A 20,471-nucleotide genomic window follows, 5' to 3' on the forward strand; every position below is an offset into this window, starting at 1 on the left:
TAAAAAGCTTTGAATTTTTTGAAACGCTACCTGACTCCTTAAACATTTTCTCCGTGAAGAACTAGACATTTTCGTAAACGACTGTACCCATAACAAAAAGCGATAAGAACACGTCATGCTCGGACTACGTCACTGTCACACGAATGAAAGTTGTATATTTACAAGCCGACGCACACATAGGGCCGCGCGCAAATCTGAGTTGAACTATCTATAGATTTCTTTAACTTTTCTATCTCTCATTTTGCGATTAGGTAAAGATTGTTTCACACAATATCTATGAAGCTGAGGTATGTCAAAATTCAATATTTAATCCCAAAACAACGGATAAATCGGTGTTAGAAACCCGCAGTAAGTAAGCTTTTAGAACAACGCTTTAATATTCTCATCGATTGCCGTTTCATTTAGTATCGATTATGATGTGTCCGCGACTAGTTTACCGTTTTGCCTCAATATAGTCAAGAGGAGCCGTGACCAAGTGCTAGACAAACGACGAGAGGTAGGTATACCTGGAACGGGTCGCACCGTTATACGGACACACAAGTGTCGGACAAATGTTTGCGCGATGATCAATGCGTGCGCGTGATTGATGACAACTGCATAGGCTGCGCGGTTCCAATTTCGAATGTGTTTACGTGATTACGAATGATCAATGCGGAATTATGCTACTTTCAAATGTAGGTAGGTGTGTTCTGGACATTGCGCATTTTGCAGGGCAAAGTGAGCTTTGGTTGAATTCGATGTAGTAGAAAAAATATTTTATGCAAAATATGTGTTAAAAGGCCTTAGTTGTTAAAACCCATGATGACGTTACTAGGGTAATCATGCTTTCATTCCCATTTTGATTGTAAATTATTTTCGTACTTACAGCCTCTTTACTGAGTATTTCAGTAGCCTGTTCCCAAACTCAGCCAAAGGCAATCAAGCATTCCGAATAAATGCCGTATCATACAGCCAAGTTTGGACGTGGACACTGATAAAACGACTCAAACATAATTGAAAAACAGATTAAATATCGAAAAAAAAAAATTAAGAGAGCCTTATATTACGTACACGCATTTATTTGCACAAAAAGCTTTTGAAGGTTGATAGGGTCATTGTTACTGATGTCTATCAGTCTCGTTATGTAGATTACGCGAACTGTATTAACTTTACAAGAAAACCATGAGATTATAACGGGCTTAACCAAGACCCTTTTCTACAAGCACAACAGTCTTTTCCTCTCTATTACTAATTAGACATATTACTGCTTCCTCTCTATACATATTGATATTGGTAGGAGGAAACTCTTTTTGTTTTTATTTTTTATTTGTTGGTACCCCGAAGGCTACTGAACTTTACTGATTGAAAGCTACAGTATTTCTTTTTATGCGGGTACGGGCAGAAGTTCCCCTGGAACACGAGTGAAAAGCGGGAAAACAGCAAGTAGGAGTGTTATACCTACTGTGAATTGTGAAATGTTATTTCCATTAATGTTTTACATTTCTACAAACGTTTAGGTAGTATTGAAAGTAAGACGATCTTTCGTATCCCGCAGAGTCTGGTAACGTTGTTTACCAGATAAAGGTACAACAAATTAAGCGAAAGGATTTTGAAAGTGAACGCGAGTCGATCCGTCAGTTAGCTAATGTTACGCTCCGTGGAGATGAAAGCACGAGACCTGCGTTATGTAGTGTTACGACATGAGGTCATCTCGGAGAGCGGGATGGAGAACAAAAGCTTGATCTTGGAGTTTGGATTAGATTGTGTGGTAGAAAGTGGTTATTACTCTCATTTCTGTTTGTTAATTTGTTCTTGATTACTGGAAGTTGCATACTATGGCATCGGACCAACTGTCGGCCGACTGTTTAATCTGTAGTATGTGGGTATTATGATTGTGACACACGTATAATATTGTTGACTGCTGGTATTTCTTTTTATTGTAAGATATTAAAAAATGTAATAAAGTATTTATAGTTCGGCCGTTCAGAGAATGCGTTCCTGACACGTCGCGATTGAACTGACGACGTAACTTTGTAATGGCGTTGCAGTTACGATAAAAATATTTTTGCTGGTTGTTTACCGTTATAACAATTGATGAGCATTAAAACAACATTATTATTTCAATTATCAATGAATGTTATAATTTTGTGCCAAACTGAGTGTCAAATAACTTGGTAAACAATATTTTTCTAAATCTATACTGCGCTATTACAAGGTTATGTCAGCGCTTTATATTTTGTAGTGCTGTGCTAAAAATAACAGGCAAGTATCGTAATCTGTTCTTATACAGTTATACTTATAATATAAAATAATACGTTTTGTTTTTCTTTTTAAGAATTTGAAAATAATGGACTATAAGATAACTTTTATGAAATATAAGAATAAAACTATGACCAAACCGAACGCGCGAAAGAAAGTACCATTTTTATATTTAGGTTGAAAATGGTAACCCCAAATGGCGTTATGGGCCGCCAAATCGATGAACTGGCTCTGGAGTACGGTCATCATCATCATCCTCATCATCATCAGCCTATCGGAGTCCACTGCTGGACATAGGCCTCTCCAAGTGCACGCCACTGAGATCGATTTTCGCGATTTCGGAGTACGGTCATCGCGTTCTAAGAATTCGGGCTAATCTGGGCTCAAATAAAAGGTTACGCCGCCTGCCACAATACTACTATATGAATATTACCTTTTTTGGTTTCCACTTCATCATCATCCTCCGAGCCTTTTTCCCAAACTATGTTGGGGTCGGCTTCCAGTCTAACCGGATTCAGCTGAGTACCAGTGCTTTACAAGAAGCGACTGCCTATCTGACCTCCTCAACCCAGTTACCCGGGCAACCCGATACCCCTTTGGTTAGACTAGTGTCAGACTTACTGGCTTCTGACTACCCGTAACGACTGCCAAGGATGTTCAAAGACAGCCGGGACCTACAGTTTAACGTGCCATCCGAAACACAGTCATTGGTGTCTAAGATATACTTAGAAAGTACATACAAACTTAGAAAAGTTGCATTGGTACTTGCCTTTTGGTTTCCACTTAAATAACTAAAATATAAATTTTAAATGATTCCGCCAATTTAAAACGAAAATAATCATAAAATAATTCGGCGGTTCATTTTGGAGGAACAGTAATGAACTCAGTGTTATGCTGTGCCCATCACTAGTCGTGACAAACTGATAGGTGTCAGGAACGCATTCTCTGAACGGCCGAACTATAATGCTATTAAGATACGGTTTCCAGCAAACTTTTTTGTTATATCATGAAAAATTAAACGTCCATAGGTCATTGGCTTCTCGCATTAACTTCAGTTGAATGCGCATGTCGTATCATTTATCACCTGTTGGAGAAAGATGTCGGAGTGTCAAGTGTGTCGCGAAGTGTGTCAAGTTTGCGGCAGCGTGATGTAACGGTGACAACTCCCGCGCAGGTGACATTGTACTGAGATGGTGTAGGGCTGGCGCAAGGCTTGGGTCGTTGTGGGCTTGGATGGGTTTGTGAAAAATGAAGTGGGAATATCCCACTAGCTCAGTTTAGCTATGTTAAGGTTTGAATTTCAACCAATAAAGGTCTCGACCCTTTTGTGTTAATACCATGGAAGTGAGCATTAAAAAACTAAAAGTACTAAATAAATATAGTGTGTCCTCTTGCTATTTTGAATTGTGCAGTTTCTTTGGACTTCGGAAAAGAAGCAACTAAGATTCCATCATTGTCTTTGGCAAGATCGGAATGCGGTAATTATAAATAGTAATTTGCTTTAGTAGTGCTTTCATTGTTCACTATGAGACTACGAATAGTAGCTATTAGGACAAGATCTACATTTATTTACTTTCACACAATAGGTCTTGTTTGTCATATGGACTGGTAAAGGCGTCTGCGAAAGCGTAACATTAGCCGCATGTTCAATGAGACGAGTGACAGTGAAATTGAATGCTCTAAGCGTAATTTGATACAGATTTATATCTTGGACAAGTGCCTACTTACTTACTTACTCTTTGTGGCTCGTTCTATTGATACATTACATATCAACCTCTTCTTAAAAATAGGGTTTCTAGACATCACTAAAGTTATTTACCAGTCCCATTTAGCCAAGATTCCAGATTTTTTTTAATCAGCTAAGGATGTTGTGTTAAAAATATGTATATCTAACCTAGCTTCCAACCACGGTTTCACGGCACATGGATTAAAAAGTAGCCTATGTGTTTTTTTGATACATAAGCCAAGTTTCATCAAAATTCTTCCAGCAGTTTATGCATAAAAGATGAACAAACATCCGTATATCCTTCCATCCATATATACAAACTTTAGCGGATCAACTTTAGTAGGATCAGTAGAAATGATTGTTGGTGACCCTCTCACAAGAAACCAGTATATTAATACTGCATGCTTGTTGCAATACATACCTACCGTTAATTTCAAGTGAATTTAACATAAACAGGAAATAAATTGTACACCACTCAATTTTGTCGGCCATACATTTCGGAGGCTGATTGAAATACGTTCAAGCTGTCGTTTAAATCGATCCAATACATTATTTATGGTGAGAATGGTAATTTCAGACCAATTTAACATGTCCCCACGTACGTGTGTGTACATAAGTGATTCGATACATACTCCCGCTTACTTAAATGGCCTAATAGCCGTGCAATGGCTATCTATCATCGTTAATGTTAATATGGATTAAGCAATATCATGTATTTACTGTACAGAATTGAATTATTATAGTCTACAATCTACATGTATGTAGGTTATAAATTAATGATGCAAGTTGTTTGTATGATTGCTAGGACATTGTTGTAAGATTGGCTATACTTGCTTTCAGTTTAGATGTCGAAATTACTTGCATGATAAGGACAATCACACATAATAATCTGATTTTGTATTGCGAATGTTTCCCATTCTTGTGACTGACTGCGTTTTTTCATGGTACTAAATTTGATACCGTTTAAGTAGACCACATTTCCATGGCCTAGGTAAGATGCTGTGCCCTTCGAGGGTCGAGGGAAAATCGCCATGATTTCATGTTGGAATAGAAATCCAATATTTCGTCAAAAGTGATATTTTTATAGTACAGCAGTACTTACAAATTGCCCTTGAGTAGGTTGATGCTGTAGTCGTAGGCTGACGTGCGGCCGGGCCCGTTGAGATAGAGGGCACAGTCCCCGCTGTCACCCACCGCGTGTGGGGGCGCCAGCGGCGACAGCGCCGCGGCGTAGGTGCAGCATAGCGCTGCTAGAAATATCCTGGAAAGAGGAATAATGTGGTTAGATTTTACAGAAGAAATGAGATTCAACAAGGTTGGTTGTGTCTGCTGGTTGGTGCTAAATAATTCGATACTCAGATGATTATCGAACTAGAAACTAAAGTGAAGCATAAATAATTATATCCAAACATATTCAATATGAAAGAAGAATTAAATATTTTAATTTTCAAGTTTGTGACTGACTGAAAAATTTTCAAATTTTTTGCAGTGCCATCCAAGATAGATTTCGTTTTCGTTTTCAATTCTGCGCTGCATACCAATTGAAAGGAAAATCGATTTTATTTGTAAGTATAAATCATCTTTTTTTGGGTAACGTAATTGAATGAAGTTGGGAATCGAATCTTACAGATTCGTTTTACCATTTATAGAAGGTATTGCAATTACAAGCGGGCGCCGGGCGCCGCAGTTGTCTGTAACTGGGTCGCCGAGACCGACTCGGTTTAGAGTCTGTGTTTAAAACCGCATCGCACTTTTTCTATGTGATTCAATTAGATTAATTACATGGTTGTTACTCATTCAATTAAGCATAGTTTTGCATGCATTAAATAAGTTGAATGTAATGGTATTATTGAAAAATATTTTAATCTCTGTACGCTGTATGTTTATTTGCCACTAGTTCTTCTGTGTATAAAATTTACTTCGCATGAATCGAAATTAAGGTTCGTCTCCAAGGCTCCTAAATTGAATTTTAGACCTCTTTTATATCTTCTTAAGTAAATGTTATCTTATGATACCAGAGCATATTGATTATAACATCATAACGAGCTGTCTAATGTTTAGACATACCGTCCTTGTGATTATGTGTTACAACACCGAAACACATACTTAATACCACGGTAAATATTTATTAGGAAAATTCCAATTATCTACACTTTATGATGAAAGATTTCCTTGGCTGTTAGGACGGTCATTATGAATACTTACTTTAGAGTTTAATATTAATCAGTGCGGTGCCTTGCCTCTAAAGTTTTTCATTAAGAAACAACTAAAACCTATTCATCATTGTTTCTTAAACTACCGATTTACAGGTAATTTAGATGCCCAAAGTCTGTTTATAGGTTTGGTTCAGTTTTATCATGTTATTACAGTTTAACCCTTCAAGCAAAATTTTCTTGATTCAAGGAATATATGACGCCTTAGTGGTGGCACTAATATGACGTCTATCAACGTCTCTGATAATACATATTCGTATATTGTAGACGACAAAATCTATAACTAAGTATCTACATAGTTACAAAGTAATTGAGTGTCAGACGACTCAGACGGCGTGGCCAGTGAAAGCTCGACGGCTGACCACCCAATGTACCGGCTGCCGGCAGTTCAAGCGATCGCGACGTGACTAATGATCCGGCCTGACACCTCTAAATAACAACATCTGTCTTAGTAACACGGAGTTTTAGGGCTATTCCAAATTGTATTTTAACACACAAAGCTGCTATGCAATAATCTGTGAGGTTCTTTGTGTGCGTTATGACAATAACAATGCACAATTGGTTCAAAACTATTCAATCGAGTATCGATAATATTCAATTTTATATTGGTTCTCGAACTGAAGATCATGCCTGAACAATCGATTGGCTCCAATTAAAATGTCTCACAATCTTTCAGATCGATCTTTTACGATGAAGTCATCAATGATTACACTAAACTGCTTATTAGTTCATTATGATTGAGAGAGATTTTAGGCCGTGATAAGTACCTACTGCGTTTTGCAAGTAATCCAATACGTACGCCTGTGGCAAAGTAACAAAAGTAATGTGAATTTCAAAATCTATGTATTTATTTTGCAAGTTTAACTAGAGCATTGCTTGAATCCTAGGCTGTTCATTGCGAAATAAAGACGGTTTATGTACATGTGAAGCAATACTGAAATAATTAATAGGTCTAGTCTAACATGCTTAGACAAACTTTTTAACTGACGTCGAGAACTAGTTAAAAGTAATTATCCAAAATAAAATGCTGGTTAATTACGAAAGCATAGTGCATTCTTGACATAGATATCAATAGAATTCTTGCAAGGAGGTGGACATTACCTATATTTATAAGCGCTGCAATTGAAAAGCTGGCTGGAAATATGATTTTATGGCATTTCAATTGACACAAGAAAAAATGCGAGGTACACAGCAAACTACACACTAACTACTACTACTACTACAAGCTACGTTAAATGTTTTATTTATTCTTTTGAACATAATGTAATGGTGCAATAAGCAATTGGAACATTTTTTTGGTGCAGTAGTTGTCATATCCTTTCGTCTTGGCCAACTTGACTACAATAAACTAAAAACTTTTGACAAAGTTTTCAATGAATACAAGAAAGAGTCAAGATTTTTTTATGTAGCATTAGCTGTTGGTCTGAACTGTGTAAGTTATAAGCTGGATGCACCAGTTTCACAGCTTTGCCATAATATATCATAAGTACATGCATATAACGAGGTTCCTGCTACATTTGTCTTGCCTATAAGCCACCTCTTGGTGAGAACTATCAATCAATCACCCGTCATTGCATAACTATTACCAACTTTCCGTAGAATAAACTGGAGGTAATATAGCCATTAATTTAATTAGGAGTAATACACAAACTTGGCCAATTATTTTACTAAGTATATTGGTATTTTGTTTTTGAATTACAACTTTCTATTTCTTTCGACTTTCTGCCTTGCGGCTGAGTTTTATCGAAACAGATTTTTATGGTATTTTTATCTTTGAGTGTTAATTGATCCATCTCATTGGTAATGGTAATGTGTTTGCATGTTAATTTGGAACGATAAAAGCTAATCGTTATCGTGGGAAATACATTTGAATATTTTTAAGGTGTTTGATTTATTGATATTGGTATGTTTGAGTGATCTATTCGTATTGCATCAAGTAAAGTGTTAAAGATGTAAAGTGTGGTAAGGTACGTGATTAATTAAAGTGTTTTCAAATTGTAGATTGATTTATTAGCAAAAGTAAGATAGGTATATAGGTGTGAACTTCAACGTAAAAACTTCGCGTGGAACCGATTACGTATATAAATAATTTCATTGCGACAGATTTGTTATTCAAATAATTATGTTTAAAATATTCAACAGTTACAAAAATAATATTTGTTACAAAACGTAGAATTTTGTAACGAGTATTCTTTTTAAAAATTCTACATTTAGTAAGAAGGATACTACTTTGTAAGAAGGACAACTGTTGGCTTTTGTTTTATGAATTAAATGCCAAATTAATTATATAAAGCAGTTTTTAAACATATAACCAAGAAAACTAACTAAAAATAACTGAAGTTCTCACTCATCATAAAACCTACTTAAGCATGCTCTAAAATTCATTTTAGAGTCAGAACCTCTTTATATTAATTAGACCGTCGACAAATTGGCAAACTTGAACTACAACGGACGTTGTAAACACTATTACGTACGTAATAAAATAACCATGTTTGCCATTACAGGACAAGTAAACGTGTACCACGGAGTAAGGAAAGATACGATGGAGATGCCATAATGCAGGTAAATCGGGCGCCTTCTCCTTGGTCAAATTCGTACAGTGCGCATGACCAAAATGATCCAGTAACGAGTAAATACTTTCAGGTTCTTTGAGACATCTGTCAACGATTTTGTTATTAAAATTGGTCGGGTCCAAAGAAGGCGTATAAAGGCTGAGGCAGTAGCGTTTCTCGTCGTCCGCATACCCGCACTATGGCGCGCTACTTTTTTATGTGATTTTCCGCTAAGGCACCTTCGCTAGTCATTTTATTCTCCATGGCGTGTACTCATTTGTGAAAAGCGTCCATTTCCGTTTGTCACGTCCCTCGTGACTCGGGTAACTCGACGGCCTCGTGACTAAATGCCATCGCTTAATCCTCTCACTGCGAATATTGATCAATGTTTACTGCGAACTTGATTAACGTATATAATTGCTCTATTTTACGTACTTTAGTTGTGACATCTGACAAATTATGTGGTTTATCGCATTTGAATGCTTTATAAAGGGTTCTTAATGTTGTTGCCACACGATTCGCTTGTTTACATGTGTGTCTGTTTGTGTTCAAGTTTGTTGCCATTGTCTGTATGCCCTTCATGTGTATAATGTTATTCTAATAGCTATAATTACATAGATGTTTAAATCGCATTTGTTCTACATTAGATTTAGGTCGGTCTTTCTTTTATAAGATTTGTCAATGTCAATTTTTTAATTAATAAGTACGATACCTATATTTAAGATGGCCTTGTAAAAAGGTTCCATATATGGAAAATGAACAGATAAAATATTCTCTCACCATTAAAGTTTTTTGCAACAAAAAACCATTGAACCAAATACAATAAAAGGCGGAACATTTTTGTTATTTTGTCTCGGCGCCATTATGCAAGATGGCTGCCCCAGTGACCGCGGCGCCGGCGCATCTTGCGTGACCGACATGATGAGTGCTTTGCGAGCTAACTCGAGAACAAACAAACAATTTGAGAATACTCCATTGAAGTTTATGTTTACTGTTACGTGACTCGCATGTTTCGGAAAAATTGAGGGGGTTTTATTTTTTGACATGTCTGCTCGACCGTGTTGTAAGAATTTAATCAGTGGAGAGGAGATAATTGAATATTTTGCATAAAGTGATTTTAAAGTAACTTTAGGATATTTGTTACTAAATAATCAATAACATTTTTCTGTTCATTCTTCTACACAATTACTTTAAAATCGGCAGTGGCAATCACACAGCACACCAACCAATAAATTCACAGATGACATTAAAAATCAATTGGGTACAGTACAGTAAAGAATCTAAAACTAGAGAGAAGCTGGCGCCTCTGTCACAGTAAACATCATCTCCGTATAAAAAAATCTTTAAAAATAGTTTTCTGAGTACTAAGTAGTTTAAACTATGAGTAATTTGTGTCAAATCGTGTAATAGTGACTATGTAATGTTAGCAACTGTTTTTTAAAAAGAACTGTTTACTTTATTGACAAAATACTTTGTTAAAGAAAACATTATGTGCTTTCAGTGAATTATGCATAAAAACTGTAAATATATAACTTTGAACTAAATAATATCTGTGCAGTGGAACAATACATAATAAAATTTCTAATTAATTGTGTAAAAAGTGATTATCTTCAAATATCAGCCGGGAAAAAAGTCGTTTTTTATTCAAATTTAAAAATCTTTCTTCAAAACTATAAATAGCGCCATCTACTAAAAAATATTCTCGACTAAAGCTGCCATGTTATAAATAGTGTTTCTAGAGTAAAAAATTCACAAGTCTAATTAAAGCTAATAACAGCGACATCTATTACTCAACTAGAGAACTACATGGTTGAGAAAAGCAATAGATCACTCAATTCGTCAAGATACACATATGCACGAATAGCGCCGTGGTGCAGGTGCGAGTTATTGGAGTCGACTGTCCTCGAGTTCAAATCCTGCCGACGACATATTTTTGAAGCTGTTATTTAGTTGAAGTAATAATGAATTTCTTAGAGAATATTACGCTCCGGCGTACTAAAACAACCGTGGAACAAAATGACAGCCGTAGTGAATTTATCCGCCCAACATTGGCTGGTACCACCAACAATACGCCAGAAATATCAGAAGACGAAGACGACAAGGAACTAAACATTCTTAGAAAGGAAGTCCAAAATCTTAAGACTCAGTTAAAAAACGCTCACAAACAAATAGAATTATTATCTTCTGAAATATGTACCTTAAAGCAAGCAAACTCAAATCCTATAAAAAATAATGAATTAATTCAAGAAGTCCACAAAGTTCCTACAAATGCTCCTCAAAAAACAAAAACTCCAAAGCGCAGTAAAACTAAGAAATGGGCTCCCGATAACAAGCAAGCCACCACCGAACAAATTCCTGTTCAACAGATTGGAAAAAATCAATCGTCGTTTTCAGAAGATGCCATTTTAGAAGCTAACGTGTTGCAAGTCGATGAATCTTTGCTATTGCCTGTACACACCTCTTCAAATGAGAAAGCCTCGGCGACACAACGCTCTGTTAAAGTAAATAACTTGCATCAAAATAAGCTATGTATCATAAGCGATAATAATGTAAATAACATATTACACCATGCTGAAAATACATTCCCAAACAAGAAAATCTGCCATTACTGTATACCAAAGGCAGGTATCATAGAACTTTTAGCAACATTAGAGATAAAACTGTCTAATTACACTCTGGACGACTTTTGTATAATTCTTATAGGCGAAAGGGATTTTATTGTCTCAAAAAATTATGCTTACCTTATTGATTATATAAAATGTAAACTTGAAAAGTTGTTGCATACAAATATTGTGATCTGCTGTCCTGCCTTTAAGTTAGGATGGGACACCAATTTGTTTAATTCAAGAATAGAAGCTTTCAATCGACTATTCTACGAAAGCAACAGGGTTTTTAATTATGTGTATACTTTCGATACTAATAAGCAACTAAAATATTCATATGAAATGTTTTCTAAGTATACCAGCAAAGTTAATAATACAGGTATGGAGAAAATTTTCCGGAACTTAAAAAACTATTTGGACCTTTTTGAACAGCCAATATTTGACGATAGCTATAATCTTAATACTAAGCAAATAAATCACACTAAAAACTGTCAGTTTAAACCCGGTACTATTCCATATTATTTCAATAAAATGAACTTAGATCCAGTTTTATCTAAAACTAAAGTCAATTGTAGTACGGTAATCAACGACAGTGATTTTTTTCGTGCCTAATTTACTACCGAATACAACCTGTGAAGACAAATGTATTAGAGAAACCAGTTGCTTAAATATATTTCATCAAAATGTTTGTGGGATAAGTAATAAAAAAGTTGAGCTTGAATTGTACATTGAGATTGTAGGTTTTCAGGTTGACTACCTATGTATAACAGAACATTTTTTAAATGCACAATCTGCTGAAGTGATTAATATCCCCAACTATAAATTAGCTGCATACAATACAAGGTCAAACAAAAAAAGGGGAGGTAGTCTGATTTTTGCACGAACGAATAAAGAATATGAAAATATTGATTTTGTTAAAAAATTGTATAACACAGATAGTTTTGAAATATGTGGGGTTAAAGATCTTGATACTGGGCTATGTCTGTGTTGCTGCTACAGAAGTCCTTATGACAAAAACTTTGATAGTTTCCTAACCAGCTTAGAAAAAATATTGGAACATTTTATTAACAAGAAGTGTATGATATGTGGTGATTTTAATATTGACATACTCGTTGGAAGTAAGAAATCTGAAGATTTTTTAAGTATTTTGACATGTTATAATTTTCGGTACCTAATAAATGCTCCCACTTTTATTCGGGGCAATGCTCATTCATGTTTAGACAACATAATCACAAACATCTCTGATGATGAAATTAATCAGTGTGTTGTTGATCACAATGGTTTGGCAGATGGCCATGGCGCACTTCTCTGTAACTTAGTTCTCGATAAAATCCGTAATAAATCTAAAAAGTCTGAACAAACCGTAATAATCAGTAAAAGATTGTTTAACTATAAAAATAATGTTGTTTTCAAAAACTGTATAAAAAATAAAACTTGGACTGAAACAGGAATAAATAGTTTTATAAATAGCTTTAATAAAATATTTCATAATTGTTACCGAAAGAAACATATCAGAATAAATCCATTCAAAGACACAACAAACAAGTGGATTACCACTGGGGTTAAAGTTTCAAGTAAAATGAAAAGACTACTATGTGTAGGTACGTTAAATAACGCAAGCCTTATAACATATAAAAATAACTATACAAGAATTTTTAGAAGGGTAATTCAGCAAGCCAAGAAAAATGCCATAATAAATAAATTGAATAATGCTACAAACATAACTAAACAGACATGGAAACTAGTAAATGAAAGTACAAAAAAGAAGAAAACGAGTAGATGCAGTAAGATTTTGTTTCTAAAAGTTAACGATGAATTGATAACTGATCCTCAGCAGGTCGCTGATATTTTTGTTGATAGTTTCGTTTTTAAATCAGCAACAAGTAGCATCGATAAAGAAAGAGCAATGTCGTATCTATTAGAGTCGACAAACAGAGTAGATGAAAATTTAACGTACCATCCAACCACACCATATGAGATAGCTAATATTATTAATAAAATGGCAAATAAAACATCTTGCGGCTTTGACGATTTACCAATATCTATTCTAAAGGAGAATATAGAGTTTTTGGCTTTGCCTTTATCAGATTTTTTTTAATAAATGTTTTGAAGACTCAGTCTTTCCAGACCAATTCAAACTGGCTAAAGTAGTTCCAATATTCAAAAAAGGTACAAAGACTGAGCCGAAAAACTATCGACCAATATCTTTATTACCCACTTTATCTAAAGTGTTTGAAAAATTAATTAAACATAGACTAATGGCACATTTAAATGTAAACAAAATAATTAATCTAAGACAATTCGGTTACCAAAAAGGCGTCGGTTGCTCTGATGCCATAGACACTCTTATAAATGACATAATTCATAAATTAAATGACAAAATGAAAGTTGCTGGGTTATTCATCGACCTCAGCTCTGCTTTTGATACAGTGGATTACGATCTTTTACTTAATAAACTAGAGCACTACGGTGTCAGAGGAAAGTTTTTACTACTTTTAAAATCTTACCTACAAAATAGACGAATGTATGTAGAAATAAAAAGTGTTGATGAAACTAATCATGAAGTAGTGAATACGTCTAAAATTGCAAATATAAAACGCGGAGTACCCCAAGGCTCAATCCTTGGACCTATACTTTTCATTATATTCACAAATGACTTAATAAATTATATGCATAATGTTCAGCCAGATGTTAGACTTGTTGTTTTTGCAGATGACACAAATATAATAACTGCTGCAAATGACTTAAAAAATTTGACAGTAACTGTTAATAAGTGCCTCCAAAATCTCAGTGACTGGTTTTCAGTCAATATGTTAATATTAAACACTAGTAAGACTAACATAATTTTATTTAAGACTACAACTCGCAATAGAGATAATTTAGATGTACAGATCCAAGGAGATAAGATCGAATTAGTAGACAAAGCCAAATTTTTAGGAGTTATCATAGATGCAAATTTAAATTGGAAACATGAACTCACTGCTGTTGACTCTTCTGTTTCATCAGCGTGCTATGCACTCAGGAGCCTTAGAGATTTTTTGGATCTTAAGCAGCTTAAGGCTATTTACTATGCACTAGTAGAATCTCGTTTGAGATACAGCATCATGCTTTGGGGAAACAGCTACAATTATAACAGCCAGAGAGCGTTTGTCTTGCAAAAACGTGCCATAAGGACTATTGTTAGGATCGCACAGACAGAGTCATGCAAAGAACACTTTAAAGTATTAAAAATACTAACAGTTCCAAGTTTATATATATTAACTACCTTAAGTCACTTTGCTAAGTATATTCATCAGTTTGAATCACAAGAGGAAAGAAAGATACGAGAAAGTACAAGAAGGAAAACCTTCAAGCACAAGATAGCTCCGAATTTTAATATAGCTAAGCATTGCTCCGGGTACCAAGCAGTGGAATTGTTTAATAGGCTACCAACTAATCTCAAACTATTAATTTATAGCCCTAATTCATTTAAGAAGGAATTAAAGGCATTTTTGTTAGAAAAATGTTTGTACTCTGTGTCAGATTTCTTACAATTATAACTGTGTCAGGGAATTAAATTGTAACATCATTTTAACTATTAGTTGTAAGTTGTATGTTCTACACAATGTAATGTTGTTCTGAATAAATGAAATGAAAGAAAACTAACAAAACGCTTCCTGAAGCCTTACATAAGTTAGCAAACAAGATAGGTATCAACTTGTCTTATATTTCATGTTAGGAGACGCAGACTGTTACGTCACGAATCATGAATGTGAAAAAAGTCGAATATAAATCGCGCACTTTTCTCTTTGGTTCGGTTCCCGTGTGTTGCGCAAGCGACGATGTTGACGGTCAGTGCGATGCGCGGCTTACGTCATCGACCCCTCACCCTTCACTAGACGCTGATATAATTAAAAGGATCTAGGTATAAGAGAACGATTAGGAATGTAATTATCGATAAATTGTTCAGTCTTTTAAATATCGAAAATCAAAAACAAAACAAGTTTGTTAAAGTTCAGAAATAATTACAATGTGAACTTATTTTGAAGATTAAGTTTAGAAACAAACATAATTTTGCTATCGATTAGATATGTTTAGATAGTAGATATGAGTTCATTAGAAAGTAACAGATTTGCGAATGTGAACCGGTCAAACATCCGAACGTCTAAGTAATCATACAACACTTGAACTTTGTTACTTTACTTTTATATGCACTTATGTGCTTACTTTTTTTATTACGATTCTCTAAGTCACCATCAAATTAGCTAAGCTGTCTTGTGTAAAATGTAACTGAATTTATTTTTAGTTTTGAATGCTCTGTTGGTAATTTAAAAAAAAATGTGTTCATTTTTATTTATCATTCATCATCTGATACTTAACCTGTGAAAATAGGTATGCATTTCTTAGTTATTTTTGTTGAAAGTATTTTGTCTTTCTGTTATAGAATGCAAATAAATTAAATTCTTCAAACCCAAATTCTATTCTTGGCCACTTTTGAGATATTTGGGTTAACGGTACTTTGTTCTGAGATATCTGTTTCACGTTTTTATATTTATAAGTGTTCCACGTTTTTAATTTATTACTAGTAACAAAAATATTAATTTATAGGTATGCGCTAAGTTCTAAAGAAATATTGCAGTTCAAACGTTTGAATACAAATTACGAAGTCGTTAAGAAAATTAATGTGATAGGCATCTGTTTCATAAGGCCTTAACCTTGAAGGCAACTGTTATGCAAAATGTTCGTAAAAAACGCATATTTGGAATCACATTGACATACATACAATAGGTAGTCAAGAAAATTTTATTTTATTACAATTTTACGGTGTTTTTCTAAATAATGGAAATACAATTTTACTTTTCAAATCATGTTGTCCCATCTACTATTAAATTAACTTATCTCAGTTCGTAATGGCGATTTCCATGCAGTCAAATATACAGTTAACATTACCTCACATAAATAAACAAATCACCAAAATTACAATATCAAACGCGTTTGTATAAATTAACTGCGACTATTTATAGAACCTTCTAAAACTTACTCGAGGAGACAGGCCTACATCTGAGGTCACTCAAGGTCCAAAACATGACCTCTCGTTAGCCTAACTAACAAGTGCAGGTCAAATGTCACTTGTATTAAATAAGCACTATGATAAAATACAAGTATGATATATGAGCACTTTCGAGCATCATTACTCAGACGCTCAATGCTTAATGCTCATACGGCACTAAACGTAACGAGTATAATGTTATCTATCAAATCTTGAGTTAGCTTTCGCTTTCGGTGGTACGTAGTTCGAAGTTACAGTTAAGGCTTGTGCACAAGAATCTTCTTGTAAATGCTCTACTGTTCCTTATGAATATAACTTCAGAAATGCATCTTAGATTTTTTATAGCCGACGCATCGCTTTGATAACATTAGTAAGCAACATGTTCTAGAATGTTAAGAGTGGACTCTCCCTTAGGACTTATATTATCTCTTTAGTAATTTAGGTCTTAAGGTTAGTCTGCTTTCGAGCTGATTGAGACTTAACTTGGTTAGACTGTGTAAAATATCAGATTCACCATTAAAAAATGTGTTGAATAATATAATTAGTATTACTGTCACTGCGGCAGAAACTTTATAGTGATATTTTTGTCGCATTTTAAGCTGCATTAAAAGTAATCTTGTGTATTTACCCTAACTTCATGACGTCAAAAACTAGGCGTGATTCTCCACAGCAAATTGTCTAATAAATATAATAGAGCCCAGTTATAATAGCCGTTATTATGTAGATTATTGTTTTTGTTATTAATGGCTCTAAGTCATGTGTCACTGGAGTTGTTCAAATTGTTTCTTTTTTGTTTTTGTTCTAGTTGTTGAGTCATATAGGTGTTGCTTTCGTTTTCTAAGGAGTGTGGTAGGCGGATGATTAATTTCTTTTGACTTTAGTTTCACTTGAAGTAGTTTTATGTAGATGGTATATTGTTTTTGTGGTTATTATGGTCTTGTATGACCTTTGGTGCAACGCAGATTGTTACAAAGTTGAGAAGGTGAAATATTTCGTTCTCTGTCTCGTAAGGAATCATATGAATCCCGAACCAGGTATATTAGCCATCCTAGTTTCACTAATACGTTTTCCTTAAAGATGTCTTATTAATCCAGAACCAGGTCTTTTAATCCCAGGTAACATCACTCATACCAATTTAGTAGATGTTATTTCAAAAATACACAAACATCCGTGTACCAATCATACAGACTAAACCATTCACACATACTCTAAGCTAATCATCTTTTCCTTAACCAGTCAAACACTTTCGTTTACCCACAGATCCCATAGAGAACCGTCTATGGCTTGCCCACAAGACGAGTTAGTAAGTAACGGTACAAGCTAATCTCATTATTGATGGAGCTGGTTTTCGCACGTGCGGGTTTCACCTGCTTATCCGTACTTACACGTGTGTGAGAACTTAAGACGAAATTGGATCTTATGCTATTGGAATTACGGTTCAGAAAATTATTGTGTGTAAATTGTGGGTATCATGTACAGTATTTAATAATTTTGGAAATATATGGAATTTTGGCATTAAGGAAAGGCTAGCCAAAAACTCTGTGTGCTCTAAGAGAAGAAAAAGAAAGCACACTGAAAACTTTTAGTGTTACTGTTTGTTTGTGGTTTTAAATCATTATGCCGATGAATATTAGTCGGTATTCAGATCCACTGAAAACTTTACCGGAATCAAGATAGATAGATGTCCTTTTTTATTTTTCGATGAAAGGAGTTATCATTTGATGATTGTTTTATGGTTGCGCAACTTGGAGGTTAACTAGGCCACATTTATCAGCAATCTAAGCTCACACATTGCACTATTGAATCAATATAAAAAATATCAAACAGCAATTTAATAGGACTTGCAATTTTTGCTGCGCAGGAGTGGACACTGTAATTACGTCATTTTGTTTAACTCCTGCCTCACTGAATTAAGTGACAGTTCTCATGAAATATTGCCATATGGATCCCTCACGCTGGCAACAGTAACTGGATGTAACTGGCCAGTAATAATGCCTTAAAATGGTAAAAAAGGTTGGCCCACTTTAAATTGAATTGATAACTAATGAGGATTTATTGCTTTGTAAGTTTTTCAATTAGGATCTATTTATCTTGTTGTTTTTTGTCAAAATAAGTACATGTGTTATTAAAATTGTTATTTACAGTCTTAATACTTATAAATATTTAAATATTTTTGTCCAATTTCATAACTTAAAAACGCATGACGAAAATTTTAAATTATGTAGAATAGATTAAGATAAAAATGTAAGGACCTAATAAGATGACTAATTATAATTATTTCTTAATTAATTCATGTAAATTAATTCGTCCTACCGTGGGCTGTATGATATATGCAAATATTGCATATATGCGTGCCTATGTAGATGTATGCAAACTTGCTAATGTTAGAACATAAAGATATTGAACCTTCTTGCTAAAACTATGCCACGAGGTCAAATAACAATGACTTTGCAAAAATATTAATGGTATTCTTTAAAGTCGATATTAATTGTTATTATAGTTCGGCCATTCAGAGAATGCGTTCCTGACACGTCGCGATTGAACTGACGACGTAACTTTGCAATGGCGTTGCAGTTACGATAAAAATATTTTTGCTGGTTGTTTACCGTTTTAACAATTGAGGAGCATTAAAACAATATTATTATATCAATAATCAATGAATGTAGTTACGTCGTCAGTTCAATCGCGACGTGTCAGGAACGCATTCTCTGAATGGCCGAACTATAATATAGCTATATGGTTATTATTTAAATTTTATTGTTGAAGAAAAATTTGATTTTGGAGTTCAAAAAATTGCATTCGAATTTTTAGGGTCTCGAAGTCAATGCAACAACTCTAGAGTTAAGTAGCTTCTAGATAAGGCTAGTCAGATTATTTCTTACTTTATTCGCAAATTAAATTAAATTATTTGAGATGTCTAAATATTATTGGCTTATTGAAAAAAAAAAATTGGTACACCATTTATATTTTAAAGCCACTTCAGTCTCAAGATTCCTTTGACCTCACAACAAGATCACCATTGAGTACCAGTCTATTCAAACAACCGCAAGCACGTATACAACTTTACGCATATTCATTAGATATAGTATGCTAAAAGCTTTACAATTACGCGCTACGCCATTGTCCGTAGCGCGTTCGTAGCCGCTACGATCTACTTCCTTACAAAAGACTTCAACGATATTTTACTGAAAGGAATATTTATTGTGACATCCTTTTTCTTAATAAATCGAGCGTTTTTATTGTCCAAAATAATATTAAAATATTGTCGTCATGAGAAAAAGAGGCTTTGAATTTCTAAAAATTAAAATTCATTTTTTTTTCTGAAAAACAATAAAAAAAAAAAATTAAACGTACCTCGATATCATCATAAGAATCTCCTCACTGTCCAATTAAAAGTCCTTCACAAATCACTTATATATACCATTAGGCACAAAGACGAGCACTAAGTCCAGTTTAAGTTATGTTCATAACTTCAAACTTTCAGTGTGAAAATATTAATAATATAAGGTACTATTGTGGTAGACGTGCTTACGTCGGTGCGGTATGTTAGGCACTGAAGGCTCGCGTTCGGACCGCCGCGTCGAAGCCTGTCGACAGATGAAAGTCGCGCGCTTTGCAACCGCCCTCGACTCTCAGAAGGACGTTTGCAAACTAACTTCGATACTAAAAGACATGCTAAATATAACTTGGAACTTCACGGTGAATCTGTTAGTGTTAGATAAAAAAAATTGTCCTATAGTATGTCTTTTTGTTAAGGCCTATTTTTGCGACAGTACAATTGTAGTTGTTCGATTTGTAATCGATTGAGACTCGTCATAGTTTACATAATTATATTCTAGGAACTAAGTTATGATTCTAGATTGGAAATAAAATAAGATGTGAACCTAATGTAACTTTCTAACTGTCTGGGATTTTAACATTTCTCTTAAGTTCATTCACTTATGAAGGTGTGGGACACAGTCGGATAGTCTGATATGTTTAGGTATTTATTATGTCTACAATACCTATGCTAAGAGAATGAAAGAATGTATGTATGCGTTATTGTTTTTATTTCTAGAAATTTCTGCAGACCATATTTTTTTATTTATTATATCTAAAAATATATTGTTC

General features: G+C 34.4%; 1 protein-coding gene across 1 annotated transcript in view; it reads right to left on the minus strand.

Moving 5' to 3' along the window:
* The window catches only part of LOC124634326 (peroxidase), a 36,338-nt gene extending 16,259 nt beyond the window's left edge, over positions 1–20,079 (minus strand). Inside the window, exons 1-2 of the mRNA XM_047169863.1 lie at positions 19,716–20,079; positions 5,067–5,225 (exon numbers count right to left, since the gene is read on the minus strand). Coding sequence (XP_047025819.1) covers positions 5,067–5,225; positions 19,716–19,729 — 173 coding nt within the window. The 5' untranslated portion in view covers positions 19,730–20,079. The remainder of the gene's footprint in view (positions 1–5,066; positions 5,226–19,715) is intronic.
* Between the last annotated feature and the right edge of the window lie 392 nt (positions 20,080–20,471).

The sequence above is a fragment of the Helicoverpa zea genome, chromosome 11 (genome assembly GCF_022581195.2).
Source record: "Helicoverpa zea isolate HzStark_Cry1AcR chromosome 11, ilHelZeax1.1, whole genome shotgun sequence".
Lineage (NCBI taxonomy): Eukaryota > Metazoa > Arthropoda > Insecta > Lepidoptera > Noctuidae > Helicoverpa > Helicoverpa zea.